The sequence below is a fragment of the Manacus candei genome, unplaced genomic scaffold (assembly GCF_025592945.1).
Source record: "Manacus candei isolate 608988 ecotype Guabito, Panama unplaced genomic scaffold, ASM2559294v1 h1tg000053l, whole genome shotgun sequence".
Classification (NCBI taxonomy): domain Eukaryota; kingdom Metazoa; phylum Chordata; class Aves; order Passeriformes; family Pipridae; genus Manacus; species Manacus candei.
In genome coordinates this window covers 4,923,467-4,946,291 of record NW_026138101.1, presented here as the reverse complement: position 1 = coordinate 4,946,291, position 22,825 = coordinate 4,923,467, and the positions used below count along the sequence as shown (strand labels likewise).

The 22,825-nt window shown below is 50.5% G+C and overlaps 2 protein-coding genes across 2 annotated transcripts in view; both read left to right on the top strand.

Annotated features, from left to right (window-relative positions):
- Positions 1-26: 26 nt before the first annotated feature.
- Positions 27-2,707, top strand: AGRP (agouti related neuropeptide). Its single transcript, XM_051801826.1, has 4 exons — positions 27-296; positions 859-1,058; positions 1,320-1,414; positions 2,027-2,707. Exons 2-4 carry the CDS (start codon positions 875-877, stop codon positions 2,216-2,218), a joined length of 471 nt encoding a protein of 156 aa, XP_051657786.1. The 5' UTR covers positions 27-296; positions 859-874; the 3' UTR covers positions 2,219-2,707.
- A 514-nt stretch (positions 2,708-3,221) lies between these two features.
- ATP6V0D1 (ATPase H+ transporting V0 subunit d1) overlaps positions 3,222-22,825 on the top strand; it is a 33,721-nt gene continuing 14,117 nt past the window's right edge. The window contains exons 1-2 of the mRNA XM_051802011.1: positions 3,222-3,416; positions 12,884-13,055. Of these exons, the coding sequence (XP_051657971.1) occupies positions 3,287-3,416; positions 12,884-13,055 (302 nt within the window). The 5' untranslated portion in view covers positions 3,222-3,286. The remainder of the gene's footprint in view (positions 3,417-12,883; positions 13,056-22,825) is intronic.

Genomic DNA, 22,825 nt, shown 5'->3' with positions numbered 1-22,825 from the left:
TTTGGGGGTAGCAGGGAGCTGTCCCTCCCACGGCTGTGCGGGGCACAGGGCAGGAGTCCCCCCTCCCGCACATTGCCCCGGCGGCTGCTCTCCATCCAGACAAAGCCCGTTTTCCAGAGAATCCCACCTACCTGGTAGTTAGTGGAGTCATGTGGCTGCAGCACTTAATTAATAAAAAGCCGATATAAATCCCAGGGAGCGTGTGGGGCGGAGGACACTGAGGCAGAGAGCGGTGGCGGCGCTTCCAGCGGGCTCGGTGGAGCAGTGAACGACGAGCCCCCTCTCTGCTTGGAGAGGTCAGTGCCTACCATGGGAAGGGGCTTGGGAGCCTGTGGGGTGTGACTCCCACGGGTGTGGGGCTCCCCAAGGTGCGGAGGGGTCTCTCCCAGCAAAGAGCTGGGTGGTTGTGTGGGATGGGGGGAAAAGGGGTGGCCAGCATTGTGCTGCTGGAGCCAGGGCTGGAGCCCCAAGGCTGCTAAAGCAGCAGGCACTGGGTTTCCCAGGATTTGGCTGACGGCAGCAACTGTGGTACCCCCTCCTGGCCTCTTTCCTTTTGCTCCCTAAGAGTCTCCCTGCTTTTTACAGCTTTCAGGCCCCCAAAGCCCACAGCCCGACCCTGCAGCTACTCCCGTCCCCCAGCCCAGTTTGCCCAGTCCTTCCCTCAGCTGTGCCCGCTGTGGTCCTCCCCCAACCCAGCACCCAGCCTCCACTGGCATTTCCATGCTCTGAGCCTGGCCAAGGGAGCAAACAGCCTGGCACGGTGGCTGTGCTGGCAGGGGCTGCCCCTCGCTGACACGGCACTGCTCGGGGGGTGATGCCAGCGGGGGGGGCTGACACTGGACGGGCCCCTCTGTGCAGGCTGTCCCCTGGAACCATGCTGAACGTGCTGCTGCTGTGCTGTGGGCTGCTGCAGGGGATCCAGGCCGTCCTGGACCTCAGGACCACCGACCTCAGCTGTGGGCACCTGCAGAAGGCGAGCGCCGGGCTGGAGGGCGCAGACAGAGCCCGCCACGCCAGCCTGCAGCGGAGAGCCAAGGAGGCACCTGCAGAGCTGGCAGGTGAGTCCTGTGGCCCCTCTGCCCTCCACTGACCCCCACCAGCTCCTTGCTGCATTGCCCAGTGCCTCAGAGTTGAAGTGGGGGTCCCACGCCCAGAGTCACATGCAGGGTGGTCCCCCTAAAGCAGCAACAGCTTCTTCTAGGCCTGGCAGGCAAGAGCAGCCTGGCAGCCCACAGGAAGCAGGGCCTTTTTTTTGTGGGGAGCAGAATCAGGGCTGACCCCCCAGCAGCCTCCTTGTCCAGCCTCTCTGTATCTCACAGGACCTCTCCCCAGGCTGGGGTTTGAGCAGATGGCCCTAGAGGTCCAAGAAGCCGATGGTGACCTCGTGAGGAGAGGTGGTGTGCTGGAACCACAGGTAACCCTGAGCTTTCTTACAGACACCTCAAAGAGCAGGAAAGCAGCCTTCTCTGTGCCCCTGGGGCCAGGGGAGGTTTGGAGCCCATCACGGTGCTGCCTGGGAAGGCACTATCTGTTCATCACCTGGGGAGCAGCCAGGGCTGGGATGAGCTGAGGCTGACCAGAGACACAAGGAGCTACAGCACTCAAAGGAGAGTGGTGCAAACCTGTGCTCCTGCAATCCATTTAATTAACCTCAAGTGCAGCCCAGGAAGCCTCTGCAGAGCAGCAGCTCACTGGGCAATGCCATGTTCAGCCTGGCTCAGCCCTCAGTCCCTCTGTTTGGGCAGAAGGCACAGCACCCTTCACTAAAGTCTGGGCTGTGCTTCAAAATAAATGTGTGCAGAAAGGCCTTGAGACACAGTGGATGAGGCAGTGAACCCTGCAGAGAGACCACAGGGCTCAGTGGTGATTTCCAACAGGCTGAGCCCAGAGTTGAGCACGACTGTGCACTGCTGGCAGTGGCAGGTTTCAGCAGCCACTCCTGGCTCTCTCCCACGCAGTTCTCTGTTGCTGGCGCAGTGGTCCAGCACCAACTCTGCCCCTGCTGTTCCTCCTCTCTCCCCTCCAGGCTTCCTCCACAGAGCTGCAGGCTGCAGGCCGTGAGGAGCGCTCCCCCCGCCGCTGCGTCCGTCTGCTGGAGTCCTGCCTGGGCCAGCAGGTCCCCTGCTGCGACCCCTGTGCCACCTGCTACTGCCGCTTCTTCAACGCCTTCTGCTACTGCAGGAAAATCAGCACCAACTTCCCGTGTGGCAAGAACTAGCGCCCGCCCCACAGGGCTGCTCCCTGCCCACGTGTGGGCCTCCTCCTCTGCAGCTCCAATAAACCAGCCCTTTGCAAAAGCCACTGCTGAGTGGGAATGGTGTGCTGTGTCCGCTGGGGATCTCAGGGGAGAGGGGCAGCAGCAAGGGGAGGGTGCCTGCACACGGCTGGGCACCGTGTCCACACAGCCAGGAGTCCAGGGCACCTCCACGTCAAACAGAATGAGCCTTTCCTGGCTGGGTAAGTGGTGTCTCAGCAGCAGGGGTGCTCCAGGTGATGTCTTGGCCATGCTGCTTTCACCCACAAAATTGAGTTTTTTTCCCCTGTGTGCAACAGGTCCTGACACACTGGAGAGAGAGACGCTGGTCATTGATTTCAGAGCTGCCGAGCCCGGGTGCTCGGGGCTATTCCACAAATCCAGCACGTCCCGCTGGACTTGCCGTGTTGTTATTCACACACAAAGTTCAGAGGCAGTAAATTCCCAAGCACAGCCGCTCTGTTGGGTTGTTTGGTAATTTCCATACAAATCACATAACCCAGGTAACTTCTACTCATGCTCAGGGGAAAGGTCTTCACCTGGGCAGGGTCTTTTTGACCTGCAGGCGTGATTTTTAGTATTATAATGAAGATAGTTCAGGTCTATGATACATGGACCCACAGTATTTTGCCAAGCTAGCCATGAATCCATAGACAGACACCTTGATTTACCTTCTCTACTCTTGATTTACTGCACCCCTAAAGCCTGTCAGCTCCAGATGTCCCTGAGTAAGGGGTGCCAGTTCCACTGTCAGCCCTCCTTCCCTGCTCATTAGGCTTGGAAGCACACAAAGGTTTTACACCAAAGAACACCCTGACACGCTCCGCACTTGGCGGCACCTTCGCGTCGAACGCCGCTATTTGATTTATTCCCAGGGGATCCCGGGCCGTGCCCGCCGACCCCTCCTTCCCCCCCCTCCCCTCAGGCGGCTCCCGCCGCGCAGGGGCTGCCGGGAAGGGGCCGCTGCCACGTGACCAGCGCGCGGGTCACGTGAGGCGGCGGCGGCAGCGCTCCCGGCCCGTCCCCGCCGCCATGTCGTGCTTCCCGGAGCTCTATTTCAACGTGGACAACGGGTACCTGGAAGGGCTGGTGCGCGGCTTCAAGGCGGGGGTGCTCCGGCAAGGGGACTACGTGAACCTGGTGCAGTGCGAGAGCCTGGAGGGTGAGTGGTGGGGAGGGTCCGAGGCTTGCGGGAACAGCCCCCCCGCCTTCCCCTGCCATCCTGAGGGGAAGGTCCGGGCGGTGGGCTGAGGGAACGTGGTGAGGGGCTGAGGGGAGGTGGTGAGGGGCTGCGGGGAGGCGAGGGGCTGTCTGGCAGCGGCGAAAAGAGTCCACAGCGGCCCTGTCCCCTCTTCACCCCTCGGCCGAGGCCGCGTTTTGTGTCCCGGCCCCGCCGCCTCAGCTGACTCAGTTTCCCGGTCAGCGCGGCCGTGTGATTGCCCAGCGGACACAGCGCTGTGAGGGAGCTTGGGCTCCCTGTGCTTTCCTGGGGTGGCTCTGTAGCTGTAGTTGTTGGGAGCCTGGTGGGTTTTGTCGGACATTGCTGGTGAGACTGGTTTTGTGGCTGCACTCCCTAAATGGCAGGAAGCCTTTTTTAAGGCCAGAAGTAAGGTTATCGGGGTAATCTAACAATCCCTGATACCCATGATTAGTTTTTAAGGGGATCAGGTCACCTAGGAAAGTACCTGTTGTTATTGAAGGATCACCAATGGAAAAAATCCGGTGCCTATCTGAGTAAATTCAGCAGTGAATTGCCTGTTGCCTGTGATCTTGAGTTCTTTTTAAAGGCTAATTCTGACTCCCAGACATAATTTCTTTTCTAGATCAGCGTGTACAAACCTGGACAACTTGGGAGGTTTTGCTCTGTGATGCTCATTTTTTTCACAATGAGGGTGGTGAGGCCCTGGCACAGGTTGCCCAGAGAAGCTGTGGCTGCCCCATCCCTGCAAGTGTCCAGGGCCAGGTTGAATGGGGCTTGGAGCAGCCTGGGATAGTGAAAGGTGCCCCTGCCCCTGGCAGGGGGTTGAACCAGATGGCCTTTAGAGGTCTTTCCCAACCCATGCTCTTCTAGGATGCTGAGATCACTTGCAGTCACTCATCAGCTTAATTAGTTGCTGTTAAACTGTTTCTCTGATCAGTGCCCTGCCTGGTTTTCACTCGGCAGTGTCTACAACCTGGATCAAAAATCACAAAGATTAAAACCAGGCCTCTCTTGAAATAGGCTAGAAATACACGTGTCTGGAAATGTTGGTTGTTTTTGTCAGTGGGACTATAATTATTGGATTATTCTTTCTTCCAAAACTATTTGTTAAGCATCAGGTTTATACTGACAGTCATTGCTGAGTGGTTAATTAACCCTGAGTATGTAGATGGATCCCTGACCAGTTGAACCCTGGATACAAGTTACCTGGGGCTGCTCACTCCAGGTAACAACAGAATGGCAACAGAGTGCTGTGATGTGCCTCAGCCTCTACCTTAAGAATTCCCAAGCTGTTTTTGCTTAGGAGAGAAGCTCCTTTTCAGCTTCTCTTTTTTGCAGCTCTTTGCTTGCAGCGGTCACTGTCATTCCTACTGTGGAGCCCAGGGCCTGGAAGAGGGCAGTGGAGTAACTTCTGCTCTCTGGGCAGTCACAAGTGTCAGCATGCCCTGAACTGTGACTGTGTCACTTCCCTGCAGTTATCTTCCTCTTTGGAGTCTTTCTGTACTGAGAGCTTCTCTTTTTTTTCTCCCTTCTTTGCTTTCTGAACCAAGTTGCCTAAACCTAGTTCCCCCTCAGAGTGGTGTTTGCTGATTTGGAATGAGTCAGGTTGGAGTTCCCATATGTTTGCCGTGGTATCATTGGTGTCCTGCCCCCGACAGCTCTCTGCTGTGCTCCTTGTCATGCTTCCTTCAGAACCTGAAGGCTCTTCCAAGTTCACTGTCAATCTTGTTCCTCTTCCACCTGGCTTTCTGTGCCTCTGCCCACTGTGTTTTTGTAGAGGTGTTTTCCTTCAAAGGAATGTTGCTCTTGATCACTCATGTGGGGCTGTGGTCAGACTGTTTCTTTCCTCTGTCCCTTTAGTTGGGATTTTCCCACTCAGTACTTGTTTTCTGTGCTCCACAGTCTTCTAACATGCATTCTTCCTCTCCCAGGACTTGTCTGCATTAAATCCAGGCAGTGGATGGCGTGTTAGCAGCCAAAATAAGTACTGGGACAGAAAGTCCTCATACATTGTTCTCTACTCTCTATTTTGTCTTCTCTCTGCCGCTTGTGTGCAAGTCCAGCTCTGCAGTTTGTCCCAGCCCTGGAGCGAGTGATCCTTGGCCATGGAGAAATCCTGAAGGACCAAGGCTGTTCTGGGTCTGGCCCTGGGAATCGGGTATCTGCCACCTTGCTGCTACTGGCATTGCTTGGAGGGTGCTGTGCTTCCAGGTCTGAAATGCTGCTCCCTCTCGTGTGCTTGGGTTGGTCTGGAAGCACAAAGGCTTCAGAAGTAGCCAAGTGGGCTGTCTGTGGTCAGGCTCCTGAGCTGGCCTGAAGAAGAGCAGAAAAACATGTCCAGGACTGAGGGGGGCAGTGAGAGCTGTTTTCGCTTAAGCTTTCTCGTAAACCCTGCAGCAATAACATGTTTAATCCCTTCATTCAGCATCAAAAGTCCAGGTGCTTTGGTTGTTTCTCAGCCAGAGGCCCTGTGCTGGGGTTGCTTGGAGGCTGCCCGGCCCTCCCTGTTGTATCCAGTTCCTGCTTCTGACACAAGGTGTCAGTGAAGGACCTGGAGCCGCCTCCCTCAGCTCCAGCGGTGTCAGCATGGATCTGTGCTGGAGTGGAATCTGTCTGGGGCAAACAGACTTACAGGTCATCCAGATTTCTGCTGTCAAAAGGTTGGTGAGTCATCTCCAACTCCTAAAGCTGTGGTAGCCTGTTAGAGGTCTGGTATCCTCTCTGGAGAATGAAAAGCTGTTGATGTAGTTGGACAGTGGTGCCAGTCTGGGTCTGGAATGTTGGTTGTGGGCTGGCTTTAATGGTGGTCTGCAATCCTCCTTACTGCCAAATGCACGTGGAGCCCAAGAAAGCACAAAAACATCTTGTTTAGAACCAGGACTGTCTTTACCTTCAGGTCAGTGTTCATGAGCCTCCTATTGCTAATAATTCCTCTTGCTTCCGCAGCAACAGTGTAGGAAAACTGTTTTCTTTCTGACCTGCCAGTGTTGTAGAGGTGATTGGTGTGGTGAAATCCAGCTTCTAGCTGGGTGATGAGGCTGTGAAGTGGCCTGCTGAGGAGTGGCAGGGACTTGGTTCAAGCCTGTGGGCCTCTGTTAGGAGAGGTTTTCCAAAGGCTGCATGTCTCCAACACCACTGCTCTGTAGGTGCCTCTGTCCATGCAGTTGGACAGAGTTGGACAGTCCTCAGCTGAGGACTTTCCATGCCATATAGAAACAGTGGTATGCATGTGGAGGAGTGGGATCTGTCCCTGGAGTGTGTCCTCTCTGCACCAGGCTGAGTGCAGTGTGCGCTTTTGTTTTCACTGTCCCAAGGATCTTTTGTTCTCCCCTAGAGGCTGCCTTTGCTTTGAGGTGTTCAGCACCTCTCTTTTTGCTGAGAAAAGAGCTGGAGAGGTTGTGCTACCCTTCTCTTTTCCATTTTATCACTATGGTCCTGGAATTTGGGCCCCAAAAGGCTGGAGCTGGTCTTCTCTTTCAGCATAACCGCACGGGCAGCATGTCCTCTCTTGTGCAGAGAAGTTGCATTGCTACCAGAGCTCCAGACTGCCTCCAAGAGTGCTTTTGGTGGAGCTTGTGGTGTTCTCACAGGTGTAAGGGGAATGGCATAGATCCTTTCCTGTGCAGCTCCTTTGCCAAACAAGGAGAGGCCACTCGGTGGTCCTGAAGGGTGGCTGTGCTTAGATCCCTCTGGAGCTCTGAGGGGTTCACTCTGAACTCGGGGGGGTGTAGAAGCCAAGCCATAATGTGGTGGGGACCTTTCATCCTCACCCACACAATGAGGATGTTCTCTGTCTCCTGGCATGTGTAGGAGCCCTGGGTGAAAAGCTGCCCCTTGCATGCTGGGACTGTGCAGGAGAACTGTCCCCTGTCCCCAGGAGCTTTCTTCTGCCAGATGAGGCAGAGTCACAGTGTCTGAAAGGCTGTGCTGCTGATCTTGGTGCTTTGTCCTGCATCCTCTGGTGTAACCACTGGCTGTGGCTGGTTCATCAACTGTCCTGTTGAAACAAGCTCCAGGAAAACATTTTTTATTGGAAGAAAGATAGCCCTTCCATAGCCTGCTAGATCATGGTGGCAAACAAACACTGTGGTCCCTGGCTTCCTGCAGGGTTCAGCGGAGGCTCTTTGCTGTTTGTTCTGGCCTCCTTTACTGGGCAGAGACCTACTTCATAGCTTCTCCTAGCTAAACTTCAAGCAGCAGCCGAGGTCAGCTTCTGAGTACTGGTGCAGCTTCAGCCCTTGTTTGGGTCCTGCCCCTCGTTAGGAGATGATGGTGTCTGGGTTTCCTGGCAGGTATTGCTGCTCGGCAGCCCGTCAGTGCTTTCATCTTGTTGTTTTTCCTCGGCTGTCAGCTCCTGCAGCAGGAGACTGCTTTCTGCCCTGTTTATTTTAGCTTCTGAGTGATTTGTTGCCTCTCCCGTGAATCACTGCAGTAGGTGCTGGGCCGATGTCCTGTTAGTGCACTGGACCTCTGAGGTTACAGCTGAGGCTTAGAACAGTCTGCTTTTGGAGAGGGTGAGGATGCAGGCAGATGGGGGGGTGACCTTGCCTTTTGGACAGATTAGGAGGGGGCTGCCTGCTTGAGGGCACATGAGCTGGTTGTGCTGGGTTTGAAAATCTGAGAGGGGTTAATTCAGCCCCAGGAGGGGATGTGATAGAAACACAGGTTGCTGTTTGGTGCTGAGGACATTTCAAACAAGTGAAGAGCCAGAGGTGAGACACTGATGGAAGAAAAGGCCAAAAATGATGCTTCTCTGTGTCTGTGGCCCAGAGGAATTTGCTGCCTGACAACAGAGAAAAGGTGGCACGTGACTGCTGGTGATGTGCAACCACAGGAAAGGTCTTAAATTCTGCAGGGAACAACGGGTCTCTGAGTAATTCCTGAGCGAGATTTCAGAGAACCAGCTTCAGAAGTGTCTGAGGTGGCTATAAACACACCAAACAAACAGCAATAAGGCAAATGGTAATGACTGCAGTCTCCTGAAGGGAGACGTGGGCAATGTAGCTGATCTGCAGACTGCTGTGTAATCCCTCAGCTGCTTTACTGCCTCCAACCTGGGAGATGGCAAATGATATTTTAATTTTTATATAGGCAGTGATGGCCCCAGGTGCTTTGGAGCGAGATGTCGGGGTCACAGCAGATAATTTGCGTGAAAACATCATTTCAGCTCGGAAGTTGCAGAAGCTGATTCTGTGCCTGTGTGTGAGAAGACAGATCAGTCCTTGCCTGGAAGTGCTTGAGCCCTTAACTTGATTCAGAGCTCTGCAATGCAGTTATGGCAGGATGCTGAAGAGGGACAGGGTGGAAGTCTGAGCTGATGAGGCCATGGATCATTCTGTCTGAGCAGGGCTTACAGGACAGGCTTTGACTGACAGATGTCTGACAGACTAAGGGCTTGATTCCTTGTTATGGCAAAGCAAACTTGCAGGAGAGGACGGTTGTATTACTGTGGATCTGAAGTCTCTCGAGAAAATGTCATCTGAAATGTCAAGGTGTTGGCACAGCAGGGTGTTGAATTAACCTTCTGTTGTGTTTGTGGCTCATGTAAAGGCAGCTGCAGAGGGCCTGATCCAAGAGCTGAATGGAGGTGGCTGTAAGTCCATGTCATGGTAATCCCAAGCACTGTCCTACTCGGCTAAAAAAGGCTGTCGTTCTGACAAGCTGTCGTGTTCTTGCACAAGGCAGCTTTCTGGAAGCTGTGACCCAGCCATAATTTACCAGCATTTGCAGGGGAGGAGAGAGAGCAAAAGTGTTGTGGTCATTCAAGTGCTCCCTTGCCAAATACTGGCTCAGTCTGTTACTCAGTGTGTGAACCGCTTGGAAAAATGCCGAGCCAGGCAAATGTACCTCTTAAAATCAATCGCTGGGTCGAGGCCGTGTGCTGCTGTTAGTCAGCATCTGGAGGAGCTCCTTGGGAGGAGCTGGGCTCTAGGTGCAGGTCTCCCTCCTTTCCAGCAGGCAGCTGGGGAAGAGGCACGGCAGAAGACTCGCAGCCAGCTCTTATCGACGTGCAGCCTGTGCGATCTGTGGCAGCTGCCCCTGCCAAGGGGCTGCTCTTGCTGCCAGAGGCCGACTCCAGCTCGGTCTGAACTTGTGTTGGGAACTTGAGCTTTTGGAGAACTTGGGGCTTGCTCAGCAGTGGGTCCACTTATTAGTCACCATGCTACTGGGACATCTCTTCTGGCAGGAAATTTGTGAAACCACGAGATTAGTTTGTTCTTAACCGAGAAGCCTGACATGTGAATAGTCCTATTAAAAGCTCCCAAACTTGGGAGCTCACCCTCTTGGCCGAAGCTCAGTGACCAGCACAGCGGCTGGAGGAGGACAGGCTCGTGTGAGGAGCTGATACACTGTGGGATGCATTGAGTCAGGGTTCGTAAATCCGGTCCAATTTTTGGAAAATATGTTCCGTTTTGTCTGCTTGGGTGCTAAGAGATTCAGAAAAGTTTAGTTTCCCAGTTTGTGGCTGGCCTTCCCTGTAAAAATGAATTCCAAGTGTTATATAAACATGGCCCTTATTCCAGTTGCAACATAATGTGCTGGCTCTTGTGCTGTGGAGTTGGGGGGACGACCCCCTCACGGAGCAGGGCAAAATGTTCTGGGCAAGCAGCTCATGGGAACTTGCTCAGAGCTGTTGAGGGAGAGCCTGCAAGGCACAGTGTGCAGCCTGTGTGGCTCTGGTCTAGATGCAGTGCAGCTCTGACTTCCTGGAAGTACAGCAAACTCTCCTTTTTGTGTCACTGTGTCTCTAGCATCAAGTGACCTGAGGGCAAAGCAGCTTCTTGCGACCTCAAAAGCAGAGTTTCAGGTTGTGATGACACCAAAACAAACCAATGGTATTGGACTTGAGGAAACAAGATATAACCTTTGGAAACTTCCCTACTGAGGCCAGATCTGGTAGGATATGCAATAGCTGCTTCCTCTCCAATGTCCTGTATAGCTCCAAAACAACATCACATGCCTTTTTGGGCAGGCTTAGCTTTCCTTAGGGCTCTGCACAATTACAGAGAAATGCAAGCAGGAGGTGTGTAAGTGTAGCTACTTCAGTCCCCTGTCCCCTCCTTCACAGCCTGATTTTATGTGTGTAATAGTCTTACCAAGACCCTTTGTCTCTCCCTTTCCTTATCCAGATAGTGTTTTCCCACCTTGAAGGTGTGAGGATAAGTTGACTGTGCTTCGGTAGAATAAACCACAGCTATTCAGCTGCAGCATAGTCTGGGGAGCAGAGGTCTAGCTTAGGTTTCTGCTTTGCTTCAATGATGTGTGTTGGGCAGGAAGATCTCTTTGCTGCATCCAGAATTCATAGAACCATAGAATGGATGAGGTTGAAAGGGACCTTAAAGATCATTTAGTTCCAACCCCCTTGCCATGGACAGAGATACCTTCCACTGGACCAGGTTGCTTCAAGCCCCATCCAGCCTGGCCTTGAACACTTCCAGGGATAGGGCAGCCACAACTTCTCTGGGCAACCTGTGCCAGGGCCTGCCCACCCTCACAGGGAAGAATTTTTCCTGACATCCAGTCTAAACCTACTCTCTTTCAGTTTGATGCCATTCCCTCTTGTCCTGTCTCTCCCTGCCCTTGTCCAAAGTCCTTCTCCAGCTCTCCTGTAGCCCCTTCAGGTATTGAAAGGCTGCAGTAGGGTCACCCAGAGGCTTCTCTTCTCCAGGCTGAACAATCCTAATTCTCTCAGCGTTTCCTCATAGGAGAGGTGTTCCATCCCTGTAATCCTCTCTGTGGCCTCCTCTGGACTGACCCCAAAAAGGTTCATGTCCTTCCTGTGCTGAGGACCCCAGAGCTGGGCACAGCACGTGGGGTCTCACCAGAGCGGACTAGAGGGGCAGAATCCCCTCCCTTGCTAAAACTAAGAGTGTCCCTGAACTCTCCTGTAACCCACTGAGAAACATGACACAAGCTGGGTGATATTTAAGTCTCTGGCCTTTATGTCCCCTCTCTATAAACTCCATCTGTTTCCTGCAAGACTGAGCAGTGGGAACACCTTTGTAACTGAAAGTGCTGGTGAAAACCATCTTTGCTAGACCCTCCTGGAAATACTCAGAAGACCTGAAGTTGGCTTGGAAGCTGTTGGACCCTCCCATCCCTCGGGCTGAGGACAGTGTTGGGCTGTACAAGCTCAGGTTGGAGCCTGAGGAGGAACTCTCCAGCTCATGTCTGTGGCTGGGTGGGATGTCAAAAGATGAGACTCCTCAAGCCATGCTGAGTCCTTGCTCTGACCTGGGTGCCGTGGATGCTCGTGCCGTAATGCTGAGGACTCGTGTGGCTCAGCAGAAGGGAAAGGCAACCTCAGTGCTGCTGCCTCAGAGAAACCAGGGAGAAATGTCTTCTTTGTTTTCTCTGGATGGCGTGTTCACATCTGGTTTGACTCAACTCTTCCAGCTGCTCTCCTTTCCCCATAAAGGTCTTGAATCCCTGGGAGGTTGCTTGCCTAACTGGCGCTCTGAGGTGAAGCCGAAGGGAGATGAACATTGTGTACCAGTGCTGCTAGTAGAGCTCTGAGGAGTAGGATTATATGACGTTCCTCAGTTCTGGATTCAGTTTTTCCATAGAGACACTTAAATGCTTTTGGCTCAAAATAGGGCTTTTATCTTGACAGAGCTCAGCATGTTGTGGTTGCTTGTTGGCCAGGACTGCAGCTTGGTTGGGCACCTGACCTGCAGCAGGGGTAACAGAGGAAACAAAGGTTTCCTCTGCTTGAAACTGGAGGAGGGGAAGACTTCTGAGCATGTTCTTCCATCCTGGGCAGGGTTTGCCTACCCTGTGAGATGGATTTAAATGGCCTTCATCTTCACCATCCCCTCTCTACCTCTTAATGCCTGACTTGTCTTTATCAGTGCAATTAGTTGGGCTGGCTTGATGATGTAATACCAAGCTGGTTGATAATTTCAAAGTTGCTGTTCAAGTTTTTTTGGCTTTGAAAGCTTTTTAGGTGCCTCCACATCACTCGTATCTGGGTGGGTGCGGTTAGGTTCTTGGTTGTGATTGCTTCAGAGAAGCCTGCAACCAGAGCCCTTTTGGCTAAAGGGGGTGTTTAAGTTGGGCTTTTTTTTCCTTCCCTAGATTTCTAGCAAATACTTCCTAGAAATGAGTAAGCTTGCACCTTGACCAAGCACAGTGAACAGCTGGCACCCGTGTGTGCTCAGTTGCACAGGTGGTGTCACGGTTTCCTCTTTAAGGGGAGGCAAGGCTGATATGGTGAAACGCTGATCTTTTCCTGCACTTGGGTTGTCCGTGATAAAATTGAGCACAAATAAAAGTGTGTGACTGAACACATGGGTTTTGTCTAGGAGAGCTTTCAGAGAAGAGAATGCCTGGAGGAGTGCTGAGCAACAGCTTCCTTGGCTGTGCTGGAAAAAAACCCGAAACCCAACTCAAAACCCTCTAGAGTGGAATTATTCTTTCTTTTTCAGACTTGAAACTGCACCTCCAGAGCACAGACTATGGGAACTTCCTGGCCAACGAAGCCTCCCCGCTCACTGTGTCCGTCATAGACGACAAGCTGAAGGAGAAGATGGTGGTGGAGTTCCGTCACATGAGGAACCACGCGTACGAGCCCCTGGCAAGTTTTCTGGACTTCATCACGTGAGTACCAGCTGTCTGTGAGCAGCGTTTGAAGTGTTCTGTTTTTCAGGGCTTGAGAGCTCTCAGACCAGCTTCTCAGCCCTGTGCCTGCTGGGTTTGCTGCAGCTTCTTGAACGAAACTGTTTTGGTTGTGTCTGGAGGTCTGAAACCAGCAGCACCATGTCACTGTGTTGCTAAAGGCTTCTGCTCCTGGGATGTGTGTGCTCCATTGGCACAGCTGTTTGGCTACCTCCCACTGCAGAATTGGTTCAGCCTCTACTACAGCTGTCACTTATCTTTGTCCCTTGTGTTAAATGCTCCCGTTTTCTTAAAAACTATGATCCTACTGCAAAATGTAGGCATACCATGCATGTGCACACTGGCAGTTGCCTGCTAGTTCTGAGCCACTGAGGTCGATCAGGCTTCATGAGGGCTGCAGTGATCCTTCTGTTCCCACCCCAGGGTCTGTGGGCCTTCCTCTGACCCCGTCACAAACTGGTTCAGGGAGTTGAGCTGGCCAAAAAATCGAACGCCTTTTCCCGTTTGGTGGTAACCTTTGTCTGGTTTGTTTTTCTTGGACAGTTCAGTGGGATCCAACAAATGCCAGCACTAGGGGAAGGCAGGGCCTGGAATGCTCAGTAGGGAAACACAGGGCTGCAGCAGCCTCAGCACGTCTCTGTCAGTTCATGGAAACACACGGTGCTTCCACAGCAGTTTGAGCTGATGAGAAAAGCTTGAAATAGCTCAGTGTTCTCAAGGTATTTTCTGGTGGTTTTGCACAACCCTCTGTTTCCCTGTGTACTGCTCTTGTTTTATTCAGTAATGAAATGGAATTGCTAGTCTTGGAGAGATTCCAGTTGTCCTACTTAGCATCTGAAACGTGGAAGTAAAATTGACATTTTTCCTTTCCTTTGTCTATATTCCTATAAACTCTAGTTTGGCTTGCAAACTGCACAGCCAGTGGCATCTTCTAACCACCAAGGAGATGTCTTCCAGCTGAAAGTGAATCTGTAGTTCAGTAGAGAGTGACTTTAACTTGCACCTCTGAGAAGAAGATTGTTCTCAAGTAGCACAGTTAATGCACCAGCTCTGGAACAGTGAGCCCAGGCTCATCACAGGCACTCTGGCAAGTGGTGTTTAATCTTGCATTTTTGGTAGGGGTGTGTGTGTGTTATCCTAGCTTAGGATAACAGCTAGAGGGTTTTGAATGATTCAGGCTGATGTAGAAAAGACCTTTGTGGTTGATGAAAAAATTTAAATTTTTATCTATCTGTGAAATCTCCTGCATTTGCAAATATTGAATAAACACCTGTCTCTCTGCCACATGCATCTGTGTTTACTCCTTTCTGTGCCTGGACACTACCACTGTCTCACTTTTCTGACCCAGTGCCTCATATCTGTTATTTTCTGGGTCACTGTGCTAAAGCTGCCTGTCTCTTAAGCCTTTCCTGTTTTCCAAGAAATAGTTTTTTCGTATATGCCTGCCACTAAGATTTCTGGAGTTTTCATGTTTGGACCCAAATATGGGGCAAGACATTACTAAGCCCCCATTTTGCTGCAGTGTTTGAAATGAATGAAGCAATTTCTAGTTCATCTTAGCTGTATGGGGCAATCTCTTCTATTCTCTCAAACTTAACTTTCAGAACACCTCTTTACCCATCTTGAATTTGCTGTAAAGACATTGGTGCTGTTTGAACTTGGCAATATTAGGTAGATTGTCCTCCACTGATGCTTTTCCTTTACTACCTTATGGGTTTATGAAAATGTTTAGTCTCTATGGAATTATCATAGTCATCTCTGATGCTTCTGTCATATCTGTTTAGAGGCAGTAGTTTGGCCAGCAGACATGAGCGTCTTGCAGACTTTAAAACTTTGCTGTTGCCCAGCAAATCTGACTTTGAAAAGCAGTGTGTGGAAAAGATGAACTGGGAGGTTTCAGACCGTGCCTGCCCTGGTTACACACTGCCTGACTTGGCCTGAAGGCTGCAGATGGCCTTGAAGATCCAGTTTCCTGTTACATCAGTCCTGTTGACCTTTATCCAATGTCTACGACCAGCTCAAGTTGTGCAGAAGACCTTAAACATCTTGTTTAGTCAGAAAGGCTGGTTCTTACCAGCCTGTTGGAATCGCTTTTTTTTTTTTAAAAATGGTGTTTTGCCCTCAACTTGATTTAACTTGATCTTGTGCTGCCTCTGTCACTCTGATTTTGATGAACTGTCTACAGCAAATCACGATTCTGTGCAGATATCTGTCTCTTGCTACTGCATAATCTCCTGTTGAATATATTGGTTCCATTCAGCCCAGGATGTTTCTTCCTCAAGTTGTCTTCACTCTTATCTCTTCTTTTCCTTTTTACCCACATGATTTGCTTTAATACAACTGTCTACAGTGCTGCCTAGAGGAAGGTAAAAGGTGTAGCAGGAAAAAGCTGCTTTCCCATATGGATTGTCTCCAGTCTCTTGCAGAGACTTTTGTGCAAGGAGTCCAAGTCTGCAGTTGTGTTTTGTCATGGTTCTGCTGCACCAGTGCTGGAGGAGTCTCCTTTGGCTCTGTACTCATCACACCAGTGGGGTACTGATGAAATAGAGAAGGTGTTACCAGCTTCAGCTGGTCCAAGGTGGGAGTTACTGTCTGGATATTAGAATCTCTATTTTCTAATGACACTATAGACAAGTTAAAACAGAAGACTGAGGACAGTGAAACACGAGGGAGTTTGAAGAGGGTGGTAGTTTTGCCCAGCAGGGTCTTAATATGTTCTCTTGATAAACCTAGTATTTGGTGACAGGGCTAGCAGAAAAGAGAGTAGACTAGATGTGACTTCTTAGGCTGCCTTTCAGACTGTGTTCCCTGAAACTGTCCCATGGCTTGTAGTAGGTCTGGGTTTGGAACAGGGGATAGAAACATCAGAGATGTTTTCTGCTGATGGCATGAAGTTTCCCATGCATGTCCCAAGTAGCTGGAGTGGTGAGCATCTCTGTTTGGAGCTGGCAGTGCATACTTGTGCCAGTGGTTTTCCTCTAGCCCAGGCTTGTGTGGAGGCAGCGCTGCAGAAACGTTTGGCCAGGGGATGTTGGCACTGCTGGGGATGTTGTGCCTGTGCACACAGGGGTACTGAGTCATCCTCCCTGCCTGGGGACACTGGGACAGGCCTGTGCCACTTGATCTTTTACCCTGGCTGCACACGCAGGTATGGGGTGATTGATCTCTGCCTTTTGTAGGTGGCTATTTCCCACTCCGTTCTTTTGGGGTAGTTAATGAAACTTGAGCAGGAAATGGTGAAGACTGCTCCCAGTAGACAGCTCAGGGCGATTGAGTCACCAGGTGCTCAGAAGAAGAAATTGTATTCAACTGGATGTATCCGTGTGCTAAAAGTGTACAGGCTGAAGGGAAATAAAAAATGGTAGAAAGATGTGGAAAGTTTGAGCAGGGCTGGCTTCAGCAGGAGGAAAGCTTGAGTTCACTGAGCCTCTCTTGAGCTGTAAACAGAGATTTTTAACATTGAATGGGATTGTAGGTGTATCTGGCTCAAAATGGAAGGAAATGTTTTGCGGCATATCCAGTTCAGCTCTGAAACTCTCTGCTACTGGTTGCTGTTGTATGTATTTAACTTTTTGGCCTTCTTAGAACTCTTGGATAACCTCACACAAGACAGGCCCATAAAGGCCTGTTGACACTTGGGTACCAGTTCAGTGAGAGTGGGCAAGGTGTGCATGGCTGGTGCCAGGAGGTGGATCAAGCATTTTAAGTCAGACTTTCTCCTTCCTGAATGTCCTGCTGGACCTTTGGAGTGGTTTTGAGTTCATCATCAGGTGACTGTTGTGCTTGCTTTTGAAGGATGCTCACATCTTGATCCAGGCTACATTGCCGAGAAGATCTGGGGAACTGTCTGATCTTGGGAGGCAGCTGAAGTCCTTGTCCCCTGTGATGGCTCCGGAACCAACCTGCCAGGAGCCGTGTCATTTGTCCCATGTGGAATGATGCCGTGTCATTTCATTGGCCTCTTTGAAGCGGCCCATGAACTAGGTGAGGCCGGCGGCAGGAGAAGCAGCAGTGGGGGCAGTGCAAGGGCTCTGGAGCACCAGAAGGATGTGTATTCCTTGCCTGGCTCCAGTGAGGGAAGGCCGTGCTGCCCGTGGCTCGCCGGAAGGTGGCACTCCAGCCCCGTGCTGCCCGTCCCCAGGTGCACACCGAGCGTGGGTGAGGGTCACCTGTGGAGGTGGGCAGGGGTTCATGGCTCTCCTCAGCTTAGGGGAAAGGACGGCGTTTAAAAGCACACAAACAGAACTGACCCCAGAATGCAGCTTAGGCAACAATCCCAAAGCAAGGTCTTTGTTCCTTAAGCCACTTGCTGACACTGGGTTTTGTCCTGTTGTGCTCCTCTCCTGGCACCACGCTGACTCTTTCCTGGCTCTAATCCTCTCCAGGAACTCTGCTGTGGCAAATGTTGTGTTCTTAGTACCAAAATAAGGGAAATCGGCCAACTTCCTCAATTTGTTTTTTCAAGTGGTGGCTGTAACTGGCAGCCTCTGCCACTGCATATTGTGGCAAGGGAGAGCTCGACTTGCTGAGCCTGCTGCCATCTCAATAAACACCTGCTAGCTCTGCATCTTGCCACGCAGAAGGCTGCTGGTACTTCCCCGTGTCTTTCAGCCAAGCATAGTAGGTTCTGACTGATAGGCACAAATTGTCTGCTAACATCCCTGCTCCAACACAAACAATGGACTGTTTGGCTGAGGGAATGCAGCAATGTTCTGCAGGGCAGCAACAAACAGGTATTAAGTGTTCTTGAAACAGCAAAAACCCACTTCCTGAATTCAACAAGCACATATTGACTTGTGGGATGGAAGTGGGTTTTAGGTTCTTCTCAGTGATGTGCTGCCCTGCCTTTCTGTGAAGGCTTTGTTCTTTGTGTTAGCATGACACGGTGCCATGTCCCGTTTCTCCTTCCTTCCAGTGTTCCTGTACATGGTTTAGATAGGGGTGACACTATGATAAAGAGTCCTGACTCTAGCCTGCTGTAGCCTGATCAGATTGTCAGCTGTAGTATTTTTCTGGTGGCAGGGAAAAGGGTTAGGTTTTGTTTTGTTTGGGTTTTTTTTCCCTTGCTTCAGCACAGTCTCTTCCCTGCTCAGTAAGGTCTGGCTTTGCAGCAGCCTGGTGTCAGGGCTCTGGCAGCTGTTGGGCCCCTTGAGCCCTCACAGCAACCTGATGGGCAGAGAAGGGGAAAGGGGTTGATCTTGTGTTCAGGTAACTGTGGGGACACTGAGTGTGCTGTCAGAGTGAAGTCTGGAGGTGAACTGGGTCTAAACACATCTTCCAAATCTGAGATCAAACCTGTTGTCAGAGGACAAAGTCATCTTTTATCTTTACCTTGCCAGCCTGCAAGGGCTGGGAACCAGGTTCCTTTTTTGCCCTGAGGATGCAGTTGGGAACTTGGCTTTCAGTGTGTTTTTGTGGTTACAAGACCTGTTTTTGATGAGGCTGCATGTACCTTTTCCCCTTGCACATGCCTTTTCTTTTCTTAGCTGACACTTCCCTCTGTTACCTTCTCCCTGACCCAGTCCTACTCTGCCTCTCCCCTGTGCTGGGTAGATCTAGTTTCTGCTGCACAACTTAGAGTTCAGTTTTAATCTTGCAGCAGTGGTTTTTCTGGAGCCAAAGTGTTTCAATTGCTACTTGAGCTGAAGAGCAATAATCCTCTTCTTTGGAGTAGGAAGTTGCCTGTCTTTATTCTAAATGTACTAGAGTGTGCATCCTGGCATAACCGTGGAGGTTACAGAATATGACTGCAGCCTTTTGAAGTCCTTTCCTGCAGAAGGAAAAGACTCCAAATGCTTTCCATTAGACATTTGCAGTTCATTTGGGCAAATGCAACAATCTGAGGGATCTCTACTAATGCTGCTGTGGTTAAAATTGCGCTATACTGTTTCAGTTAGTTGTTGACTCCTTGGTGGCGGTGAGATTAGGAAGCAAAAATTACCGTAGCGGCTGGGGATCCTGCAATAAAAGGTTTAAGAGCCTTTTCTGGCAGAGATGGTTTTGGCAAAGCAGCACAGGTTTCTGACAAACGGCTTCCCTGTTTGCAGGGAGTACAAAGTTGAACTGATAAGCCAAGTTCTTGGAGGGGATTATGCAATGTTCGAAATAAGAGGGCATGTAACTAATGGTGTGGAAGTGATCACAGACTTGTGGCCTCTGGATGGTGGCATCAGAAGTGCATCTGCTCTCCTGCGGGCCCAAAGGACGCCGATCTCATACCAGTTTCCCAGAACCAGTGTCTGTGCCGGTGGACTGGGCTGCATGGTGGTGACTGCGGGTGCCCTCATCGGAAAGGGAAGCTTTGAAAGGTGTGTTTCACTGAGAAGGGGCTTTTTTTCCCAGACCTCTGATGCCTGGAAAACGCTTCATTTGGCCAGTGGGTTTGAACTGGAACAATGTTGTTCTTACTGGCCAGCGCTGTTCTTCCCTTGGAAGGTGTTAACACGGTGCCCAGCAAACACAGTCATCTGTGGTAGTGATTGGAAGAGCTAACAACATGTTACTGGGGGCAGTGAAGGTGCAGCAAAAGTGAGTGATGGGCTCCAGATGTCAGCCCACGTTTCACTAGGATAGAGAAATCGTTAAACTCTGCAGCCCTGAGAAGGGGCTCCGGCGTGCAGGCTCTGGGTGATGAGGTGAGAACTCATCGCCCCTGGATAACACCCTGTCCAAGCTGTTGTGGTTTCATCCATAGGCAGCACGTGGACTTCTCCATCTTCCTGGGCTTCGTTTAAAGCTGGATTCTTCTGGTGATTCTGCAGTTCATGGGAACAGTCCTCGTACTTCCTTCTTGCAATCCTTCCCTCGACAGGCTGAACAGGCACAAAGCAGGGAGGGAAGGGAGCACGTGTGTTGGGTTTTCAGTGCTCCTCTGGTCAATCTGTGTGTGCCTGCAACTTTTCTTGAAGACAGCCTGTGTGCAGTGCCCTCAGCTGGATGAACGCTCACTGAGCACTTCTGTTGCCATGTGACATGCTTCACTCCCTGACTGAAACCATTCCCAAGGTTTTCTGGTGCTACACCTTAGCAGCCTTCATTTTCCTTTTACCTTTCCATTGATTTGCCTCACCCAATGCTCTAGACGGGCAAGTTCTGCCCAGAGAAGGCCTGGAGGCCAAGGGCACCTCTTCTGAAGGCTTCTTGGGGTCACCTTGGGTCCTGGTCCCCTCTCCCAGATCTATTCTCTATGCTAGACTGAAGTCTAGCAAATACTTATGTAGAGCTTTGCCTAAGTACTGCAGTATTTAGAGGCTGAGCTAAATCTTGTGTCTGCCTCATGTGGTTTGCTGAATGTCAAGTGGGATGATGAATTTTCTTCCTCTGGCAGCAGGTCTGTATGCACAGAAATGTTCTGCACATTGGCTGGGTCCAGGCCACACATTCATGAGAAGCAGGTAAAGGCTTTTAGGCCATTAAACTCATTCAGATCTCCTAACTACTTTGGGGGATAAAGTGAACAGTGCAGCCTTTCCCCTTATTTTATATCCTTGAAATGTTTTGGGGTTTGGGCTTTACATGTAAAGTAAGAAAAAGTTGATGCATGTTTAGCTTTTGCAGCTGGTCTGTGTGAAAGCAGCATGATTACATTTTAAATATTGACCAGAACCATCTAATTAGTCCTGAAGTCTTCTCAGCACTGCACACAGAGTGCCAGGACTCAGCTTTGCATATGAGCCTAGTGTTTCTGTAGCTTCCAGGCATCAAGTTTAGGCAACTAGAGGTACTTGCGCAAGGCCGTGAGGTGTTCAAAACATTCCCTGGTGTTTCAAGGGGTTTGTAGAGATCTAGCACACAGTGTCAAATTCATAAAGCCTTAAAATTAAGAGTACTTCTATCTTTTTTCTCGCTAGCCTTTCATGCAACTAACACAGTATCACTGCTTAGAAGTTAACAGATGATACAAGTGGAAAACTGAGGTCAGTATCCCAAGAGACCTGGACTAGAGGATGGTAAAAATCATGTGGAGATGCAGCTAAATATAGATTAATGCTGAGAACATTCCTGGATACTTGGGTTTGAAAGGCTGCCACAGCCTCTGCAGTACTGTGAAGTTATGACTCTTTGCTCTGAAATGGTCTCGTTGATCTAAGTTTAGCGGGGCACCCACTTACTGGCTGAGTGCCCTTGGTTTGTGGTGGCAACCATGAAATTCTCAGCTTTCTCTTTGGCAGGTTCATGAACCTACTACTTAGGTGTGGTTTGTGTTGGTGTGACTCTAGGAAAGACGGTGAGCAAAGATAGGAAGAGATCAGGAAGGACACTTTGAGTGGAGACCATCACACGCTGCATCTGCTCTTGCTGTTCCCTGGACTGTGGGAGCTTCAGCTGCAGACGAGGGGCAGAACTGCTCCTGGCCTGAAGCTGCTGGTCTGACATGTTCTAATCCCAGCTGAAAAACTAATTCAGGGTTTTGACTCTCTTCACATCCATTTTCTGTTACTCAAACAAGTCTCAGTGAGACACTGAACTCTTCCTGATGTGCAACATTCCTCTCCAGTTCAGGACAGCTGTGCAGTTGTTTACTAATGATCTTAAACCGACCCTCCAGATACAAACATCTCAGCTGTTGGCACTATTCTTAGTGTCAGCCACTGTTCTTTTGTGCTTTGAAGTCTGTGTGTTGCTTTCCCCCGTGACTGCTTAACATTTGGAACTTGAGAGAGGTGTGACAAGTGGCTCTGTGTACCAGCAGCACAGTATCCAGTGGGATATAGAGGTGGGTCTGTGTATTTATGCACAAACTCAAGGAAGCAGCAGTACAACCAGCCTGAAACTTTTTCCCACAAGTTACTTCCCCCAACAGCCCCTGAGTATATGAATTGGATGAGCTGCAAGAGGGAAGCATTAGATGCTAAAGTGACTATAGTCAAAACAACTTAATTATCTTTTAAAGCTGTCTCTCGAATTCATGTGGAATTCAGAGCACTGCTCTAATCCCACTGGAGATTTCCCTTTTTCATCCCAAAATAAACACATGCTTCTACAGTAATCCAAGTAGCTGCCCAATGCAGTCACACAGGGACTCTGGCCTTGCTCACAGCAGTCTCTGTTAGGGTCTAATGCTGGAAAGCATTAAAGTTACCTGAGCAATGACATACCTTACCCCATCCCAGCAAAGCCCTGCCATGCACCTCTGCACCGGCCCACTGCTCCCTGTGTTGGCTGTGACATGGGCTGTCCTCATGACCCCTTGCAGAGCAGCTGTTAAGCTACAGTTTGGCACAACTTTTGGAGGATCCCTGAGAATCGCAGGTCATGCAATGTTCCGTCATTAGTCATGCTTTGTGACCACTTGCAGTATTGTTAACGGTTTCTTTAGTATCCTGGAACAGAAAGCAATAAAAAAACAACCTATCTGCTATAGGACAATGACTCTTTATGATTAGATTAGATTAGTAAGTGGGGGAGGGAAAAGCTCTAACTGCTTTGGGGTCACTGCCTTGCAGGGCTGTGCCTGAGTGCCTTGAGGCCAAGTTGTAAATGCCCCATGTGATGAGCGTTCATGCATTTCACGTGCTCCCCTGCTAAAACAGCCTTTCCCACTACTCAGTGGGCCACTGCAATCTGTCCTGGATGTCTCATTTATCAGTGCTTGTACTTAAGGAACACCAGAAGGAGAAAAACATACGTTGTAAAGTACCTGTACATGGCTTTTGCATGTGTGCTCTACTCCAGCTCGATCCTGCTCTATAACCATCCATGGATGACTGTCCCAGACTGCAGCTTCTGGGGGCTGGCTCTCCTCTGTTCTC